This window comes from Oculina patagonica, chromosome 6, assembly GCF_052425735.1.
Source record: "Oculina patagonica isolate OP01 chromosome 6, crgOcupat, whole genome shotgun sequence".
Lineage (NCBI taxonomy): Eukaryota > Metazoa > Cnidaria > Anthozoa > Scleractinia > Oculinidae > Oculina > Oculina patagonica.
Window position 1 is genome coordinate 29,464,265 of NC_135763.1, and position 8,476 is coordinate 29,472,740.

At 37.6% G+C, this 8,476-nt stretch overlaps 1 protein-coding gene across 1 annotated transcript; it reads left to right on the forward strand.

The window, feature by feature from the left end:
* The first annotated feature begins 826 nt into the window (after positions 1 to 826).
* On the forward strand, positions 827 to 7,843 carry LOC144658291 (chymotrypsinogen A-like). The gene is made up of 8 exons (XM_078518698.1): positions 827 to 911; positions 1,584 to 1,781; positions 2,709 to 2,915; positions 3,553 to 3,716; positions 4,386 to 4,539; positions 5,167 to 5,196; positions 7,394 to 7,500; positions 7,767 to 7,843. The coding sequence occupies exons 1-7, from the start codon at positions 857 to 859 to the stop codon at positions 7,492 to 7,494; spliced, it is 909 nt and encodes a 302-aa protein (XP_078374824.1). The 5' UTR covers positions 827 to 856; the 3' UTR covers positions 7,495 to 7,500; positions 7,767 to 7,843.
* The last annotated feature ends 633 nt before the right edge of the window (positions 7,844 to 8,476 follow it).

The following is an 8,476-nucleotide window of genomic DNA, read 5'->3' on the forward strand; positions in this document are numbered from 1 at the left end:
AACTTGAAAAATTCACGCTGATTTTTTCAAGTTTTGTTCTTGTGGACTAGAAATAACACCTAAAAATTATTATGGCTCCCTTCTTCCTTTGACAACAATTTACTTCCTATCTCCTTCTTGATGTACTAGGTGCATTTCATGTACGAGAGAAGACCTATTCGCCAATTTTATTACTTTTTACCAAAAAGCATAAAAATATACCCGTGATATTGTCCCTTAATTTATCCTGAGCTTGCTAACGTATTTTCACATGTTCGGGTACTTTTTTGCAAAAGCAGAAAATTAAGCAGCCCCATTAGGAAAGTTTTTTCTTTTCTGTATAACTAAGCTAAACTTCAAACTTCTCTTGTTTAAATAGTTTCTCAGCTTTGGAAAATATTTTTGATTGAAGCTTTTCTCCAGCTGTTGATACAGTCGTATATGAAAGAAGATTCAGGAACGGCTTTTCAAATAATTCGATTTTCCATCTTTTCACAACTCAATGCTAACATTGACCAGTGCATTGCATTCAGTCAGTATTTTTTCAGTCGCTCACTCGGCATTTGCATTTGAATTATATCAGTTTGCATTTGTATTGAAAGACACTGGGCACAAAAACCCCATCAATATACAACAGGATCAACTTAAAAATAAAAGGATAAGCTGTAACAAAGGGCCGTCAGGTGAAAAAATCTTTTCAGTCACCTGAATCATCCAGTATCCAAACTTTTAATTTTAAATTAAATAATCTTTTAGAAAGGGAACGTGCGTAATGTTTGAAAAGGCGAGCCAGGTGAGCTATGACTAAAATAACATTGCAGACTATAAAACAAATGTTAACCAGAATTTGTTACCACTTTGGAGATATTTTTTCAAGATGAATCTCTGGATCGCAATTGCGATTTTGCTGCTTGGAGTTTCATACTCCGAAGGTAAGAGAGTGTAACTGCACTTGTATTATTCTCTGAAGAAGACCGCAGAAGGCGATCGAAAATTTAGAGTATCCTTTTTTATATTTTTAGATCTGTTTAAACCATTTTTATATTTTAAGCTATGACCACAGATCGCTCCAGCAGTTTCATATAGTTCTTTTGTTTCATCTCAAGTTCTGCCATTGACCTACACGTATATTTTATTGATAACAAATATCACTGCCGCTTCTACCTCATTCCACAATTTTTATATTATACCAACTTATTTGAACGTAATTAAGTTCAAAATAGCTGGCACACGGGGCAAGAGACACTGTCACCAGTTTCACTTCAAAAACTCAAGAGCCTAAAGACATATGGAAACCGAGAATAGTGGTCCAATTTTGTTTAAAATCACCATGCAAGGAACGAGGAACTTTGGATCTAAACTTGAAAAAGCCAGGCTGATTTTTCAGTTTTGTTGTTGTAGACTAAACAATAACACCTGGAAATTATTATGGCTTTCTTCTTCCTTCAACAACAATTTACTTTATATCTCCATCTTCATATACTAGGTGCATTTAAATTTGCGAATACCTATTCGCAAATTTATGTACATTTTATCAAAAGGGATTAAAATCTCTGTGACAGTGTCCCTTTACAACCAATCACCAACCATGGTAATTTTTTCAGGTTGCGGAAATAGACCTTTTTCGAGTAGAGTCGTCAATGGGGAAGATGCCTCGCCTCACTCTTGGCCCTGGCAGATTTCACTCAGAGTAAACGGGGGCCACATCTGTGGAGGATCACTGATTGACAACCAATGGGTCCTCACTGCGGCCCACTGCGTGGAGCGAAACACAAATCCAAGTGGCTACACTGTTGTTGTGGGTAAGTTATTACTGCGCCATCATGTAATACGCAATGACGCTTCAACCGCTGTGAATTTTTTTTCTTTCAAATAGTTATACGTGTATTTATGAGGGTCAGAATAAAAAGCAGTAAACAAAACAAAAAATATAAGCAAGAGGCGAGGGTCTTCTGAAGACATATACCGAGGTAGAATTATTATTTTGTACATGTTTTTCTATTATTTTTTTCGTTTTCGATCTAACCCGTATGGTTGTTCCATCTCAGCTTATTTCTGCATTCTTTTAGCAGTACTGTGTTTAAGTCTGAAGTATTTCATATGTGCATGCATCATCGTCAACAAAAATTGAGAGAAACACCACCAATATACTTACCTTCCTTTTTGCAAATGTATAAGTTTTCAAAATAGATGCGATAATATGATTATCTCTAGATTCATTTCTTTATTCTGCAATTTAAATATATGCGTTTCATGTATTCATTATTTCATATATACATTAAGGGAAGGTAGAAAAAAACAACAACGTAAATGAAACACGAATAGGCCTGGTTCCGCCTTTGTTGTCTTGGCTCCTAAACAAGACGAAGGATTCTTTCAACAATATTCTCAACAGCAGACCTATCTTTGCTTTGTTTTCGGTGCTATTCAGTCGGGACAACAAGTGTCAGTTGATGGCGACATCACTTCTCCGAGAAATGACTGAGCCCGCTTTCGTTCCAGAAGTTGCTAAGCAACATGGCGTATTCACACGCACGACGGCTTTCGAAGTACTCGTGAGCGCTTGCGCTAGTTTTAATTGGATGAAATAATTCGGGAATTCTTCGAGTGCTTCAACAATGATTTCCCAAACTGACTATCGCTTATTCCCCCGACTGTATTAGCTGTGCACAGATGTTTAATTGTCTAACAAAAACGACTTAACAGTTCAAAATTAATAACATTACCAGGAGCCCACAGTCGCCTTGGATCAACCGCCGTGCAGCAGGAATTCCGCTTAATAAAACTGTTCAAACATGAGGGATACAGTCAGCTTCGTAATGACGTTGCTCTTCTGCAACTGGAGAGGCCGATAACAGCCAGCTCCCAAGTCAACACGGTGTGTTTGCCAGGTTCAGGGAGCCGTATTCGGGCGGGAACACAATGCTACATTACAGGTAACGAGAGTTTGCGGGGATGTTTTTCATTGGTTGTCACTGTATTTGTCGATTACAAATATATCAGCAGGTCACAATTGGTCCTATGGTTTGAATGATACTTAAATTCAAGTTCCAAGATGTTTGCCTTCAGCCACTTCCATAAAGATTCAACAGTATACTGAGATGTATATTAACAATCATTCCACGAGCGCGCGTTGGATATGAGATGGTAGATAGTCAAAGAGGCGTATGGCGCCGAGTTGGCTATAAAGATCCCATATCCAACAAGCGCGAGTGGAATAATTGTTTTATTAAATCCAAAGAATTGCAATATTTTAGTTGTTTTTGTTGACGCGTATTGGCTACCATATTTGTGGTCAATGGTATATGAGCTTATATACCATTATATTGCCTTTCAACCAATCAAAACGCTGGAATTACAATATACCATTGCTAGTTTTAAAAATACTTAATACTGTCTGGCTTATTTGGAGATCGAGGTAACGGCGCCGGCTATTGAAGTGACTTGTCATTGGTAGGCAATACTGTATTATGCAACGGTTATGTTAGCAAAGTGAAAATGGCACACCGATCTATTTATGTGTTGCTTTGCGTGATATAACTTATATTTTTTTAACTTATATTTATTGATTAGGCTGGGGAAGAACTGTCGGAGGTGGAAATGCCGCTGACATTCTCCAGCAGGCAATGCTGCCTGTTGCTGAACACAGTGACTGTAGCAGAGTCAACGGACAATTACTCCCCGTTGATGAAAGATCCATGGTGTGTGCTGGAGGTCAAGGTAAAGGTGGATGCCAGGTAAATAAAACATACTTGGATTTCTTCGTGCCTATTAACTGACTTGTATTCTAAATGGTGCAATTGACATGGCATCCTATTGTAGTTTCGGAATAATCACGCTATTTTCTGACGTTATAATAAAATAGTAAATTTCAAGATGGCTACGGCTTTAATGACGTCGTTTAATTTGAAGAGGTAGAAGATAGATAGAAGAAAGGAAACATTACAAGAGTGTCAAGAGCGAGCACAAGTCGATTATTTTCTAAAGGCATAATGAAATCCACAAAGTTGTAAAGGTGACTCAAAACAACGAAAACCAAAGGGCCATAAAAAAGGAGTCATAATTATATATGGTCCAGCAATTTTTTTCAGTGCTCACAAATTCACGCTTCAGCTTGGGATCCACACAAAATTTTAGTGGGTACCCGAGCTCGTTTGCTCGAAGTCGCATGCTCTGTGGAGGTAGCTTTTTGAAAAGTGATCGTTTCTCGCAAGGCTTGCTTACGTTTTTCAATGCTCATGCTCGCAAAGAAAAACGCTGTGCTCTTATCTTCGCAAAATTAATGCTCGCGATGCAAAGAACACTCGATACCCCTCGCATAGGCTCAAACACTAGCAGGTGCAACTGAGAAAAAATAAAGTGGCTTTGATAAAAACTATTTGTATTTCTCTTCAATATAATATTAGGGAGACAGTGGTGGACCATTTGTTTGCAATGAGGGTGGACGATGGGTCTTGAGAGGTGCCGTGAGCTGGGGACATTCGCAGTGCAGGACCGATCATTACACAGTGTTCGCTCGTGTGAGCAGCTTTATTGAATGGATCAACCAGAAGAAGTCAGGTAATTGAACAGATTTCAGCAACAATAAACAACTTGTCAAGGAACCGCACAGAATTTATGATTAGAATTGAAAACAGTATTCGTGAACAACTAATGTACGTATAGAGTTGCAAAACATTGAAATTAACGGTGCGATTGTCTACAAGTATGTCTGTTTGCACGTATTTGCTTCGGTGATGTGCGCAAGTTAATTTGTAATTGTTTACCTCTTTTTGTTTTGTTTGTCTTTAGCATTAATTCTATGAGTGTATGTATATTTGCATTAAACAAATCCGAATTTTATTTTTAAGCGATTAAATATGTTTTGGTTACTCTAGTGTGATATTACTGTGATGACTAAGGAGTACCATTATCCCAAAATTTACAACCATTTCCTTAGCGAAAAATAAGCAATGGTGAACTTGGTCACAATTACATATAAGATGCCAACCAAACAACAGCCCGCTGACAATTCTGAGCAGATTAATAAAGTGAAAAACAGAACCGACGCAAATATAGTTTAGGTAAAAATATTAGGTTAATAGCTACATACTCCGACACTTAAATGAAGTTCATTCATTCATTTGTTATCTTAAAAGTGGTGGTAATTGTCTTTTGAAATTTAACTCTGTCATATTTTCGTTTCAGGTGGTGGCGGTGGCGGAGGCGGCGGTGGAAGTGAGTAAAGGCAATGTTCTTCAAAATTTAAATTTAAATGGTAAAGTTTAGACATTCAACTGTATCTGAAGATTTATCAGGACAAAATCAAATAAAAGATATATGCAGTTGAGGTCTTATGTGGCCTGCAAGCAGTTTAACTTTCTGCTCCCTGGTCGCTGACACCGCGGCAAAACGCACTGCGCATGAGTGGAAAATTAACATCCGGTCAGTTTTGTATTTCCGGTTGACTATGTAATCCAGTCGCGTAAATACAAAATTCCCTTCGCGCGAAGTTTAAATACAAAACTTAAGAAATAGCAAAGAAACTTAAGGAAAATAATAGTCTAATTCAAAAGTTTATTTATTTTTGTAGCTTCATACTTTTGCACCATAGGGTTTCCTGCTTGCACCAACATTGAAAATGATGCTTGAAGTTTACAGGTCGCAAGCGCTCGACAGTCGACAGCGGCAATTTCGTTTTGACTGTGTCTATCACTTTGCTCGCTTTAATTGCTCGCAAATTAAGGGGCGACAAATGAGAAAGAAAAACAACACAAAACCAAAATAAAGAAGCACTGAACTTTTTTAACTTAAAAGTTTAGGCTTTCGATAATTCTTGCCTTCACTGAGAAAGAAAACAACATTTGCTCAGTGTTTGCTAGGTTCAACATGAATGAATCGAGTCTTCGATACTCCTGGACTACCTGGAGTTTTTGCTGGATTAAAGGCTGTTAGCCGAGAAGCTAAACAAGTTTAAATTGTGTTTCCATTCAAGACAAAGGCAATTTGATTTTCTTAATCCTCCTCACAAGGTCAAATATTCGTCTATTTGGCGGATGTTTTCCACATTTCCAGTCCGTGTGGCTGCCTCACGCGCGAACATGAAACTTGTAGATTCGCACATGGCGTTCAATTTACCAAACTTTCAAACTATCGTACCGGTTATCTCTCCTCAATCTAAAAGGAAAAGCAGAAATTATCAAAGTCTAGTTTATTAAAAACTTGTTTAAACCAAAAACCAAATAATTAAAAAGCGGACCTCACTACCGGATGTTATTTAAAAAAACTTTAAAAAGTTTTTATACCTCTGCTGAACGAAAAACAAACGAAGCGACGGCGTGCTGTCATTTTTTAGACCGAAGTGTTAGGTTAAATAAATGTAGAGCTGAAAACAATTAAAGCTAAAAAATACACAAACATGCAACCATAGTTAGTAGAGGTATGATGCAACAAATTACTGGATAGGAAAGTATGAATTTAGTCAAGGTTAATCGATCAAGAAAAACTGGCAAGTAAAACTCTGCCTTCTCGCCTTCTGTGATAAACCTAAGCTTATTTAAGCTCATCTGCTGCTCAAATTCAGAATCAAAGCCTCAGCGAATCCACGACTTACCTTTTCTAAATCTATCGAGTATTGTTTCGGTCATATTTAGTTTGTAATCCATGACAACAGATTAAAACACCGCAATTCACAAAGCAAAACAACTAAAACGTGGGCCACGACTGACCTTGAACCGAAAGCGTAGCGACTAGCGAGTGAAGCCCGTTGAGTGACTGGAAAGATGACCGGAAGTGCTAAATTCAGCGCATGCGTAGACGTTCTGCCGCGGTGTCCTGGTCGCTAGGGTTTTCCACAACTTGCTTGTCGACTTTTTGGCAACTTTTTCATCTTTCGACGTTTTGCAATTTCTAGTCCAAAGATTGTCCGAGTGAATCCGAGGTTTGTCTAAACATTCAGCATTAGAAACTCGTCAGCAAACAAGACGTCATTGGTATCTTCAGGGTTGTTCTTTATTGAAGGAAATCCTTGTAATTCGACAAATTTTGGCCTTAAAATGTTATTTTGGGGTTTCTGTTTCAGTTTCACTTCGTCAAAATGCTTAGCAATTTTACCTTCAAAGGAAAGCTAAAGCAACTTTTTTGATTTTGGAACAACTTTCGAGCAAGTTTCTAAAAAATTTCCAACACCCTCTGTAATTATTTCAAATGTGTGCAAATCGCATTTCTTTCTTTTTTTTTTTTGTTTTGCTTTTGCTTTATTCGTTTGACTACAATTCTTTAGTCTCAATCGACTAAAGCAATTGTGACAAGCCTAACGCACTTGCTATCAGTTGCATTCAGTTTTGCCTTTTGTCTTTATTGTTTAAGGCCTTGAATTCATCACAATTTATGATTGTGTATCTTACAGTCTATCTTCTTGAATTTATTTTCCCAGGCTGTATAGACAAAAACCTTAATTGCCCATACTATACTAGCTACTGCAGCTGGCATTCATGGGTACGACAAAACTGCCAGAAAACGTGCCAGCTTTGCTAATTCAAGGTAAGTTTAACTTTACAAGCATTGATATTGCTTTTGTCAGTCAGTGCCCGCAAAAACGTTTTGTTGTTGTTGTTGTTGTTGTTGTTGTTGTTTTTTAAAAAAATCTCTTTTAAAAGGGGATTATTTTACCAATTATTATTATTTTTTTATGAAAATTTTCGATCGAAACTAGTTTTAAATTGGCCTACAACTCGAGTTCGAGTTGGCCTCATTTTATGTAATATTGTATGATTTGTGATCTTATGAGTTTTTCCCTCTCGTTACAGGTTGAATCAGATGTGAAGAAGAAGCAAAACATAACTTCTATAGTAGACAATGTAGTAAATAAAGCATTATAAACGAAGTTGTTCACTGACTTCTTTATTCTTTAAGTTTTGTTTTACGCTCATAAAGGTAAAGGTAAAGGGCTTTCCTTACTTTTAAGGGACTCGCGCTATATAGGGAAAACAACTGTCAACGAATTTAGACTACGCAATTTCTGTAAAGAACGAAGAAATTTGTATGTACAGAGGTCGCTACGATAACACTTTTGATTTTTTAGTGCGAAATATTGCCTTCTTTTACTCGTTCTAAATTTGTTAATTTAAAAAAAATTGCCTTCTTTGACTCGTTCTTAATTTGTAAGTTAACAGTAAATTCACTTACCGTTAATAATACGTGACTACCTTCTTAATAAACTCGCCATTTGTTGACGCCATTTTGCGCGAGCATTAAGACAGTTGTTTTACCTATATAGCGCGAGTCCCTTAAAAGTAAGGAAAGCCAGGTAAAGTCTGCGCCCGAGCCAAGTGGCCCATACAGCCGGAGCTTTAAGCGACTAGGAGTATTGCTACTCCCCCCTGGATGGGATGCTAGTCCATCGCAGGGTTACCCCCAGCAGTAAATTCGCCGGTACCCATTTATACACCTGGGTGAAGACCCGACCAGGCCTTAAATCCGGGCTGTTCCACTGGTGTGGCACCAGGCCTCACATTTT

Coding starts and splice junctions, on each gene's coding strand:
- LOC144658291 (XM_078518698.1), top strand. CDS start 857: ATGAATCTCTGGATCGCAATTGCGATTTTGCTGCTTGGAGTTTCATAC. Junction 1,782..2,708: donor TGGCTACACTGTTGTTGTGG/GTAAGTTATTAC, acceptor TAACATTACCAG/GAGCCCACAGTCGCCTTGGA. Junction 4,540..5,166: donor GATCAACCAGAAGAAGTCAG/GTAATTGAACAG, acceptor TTTTCGTTTCAG/GTGGTGGCGGTGGCGGAGGC.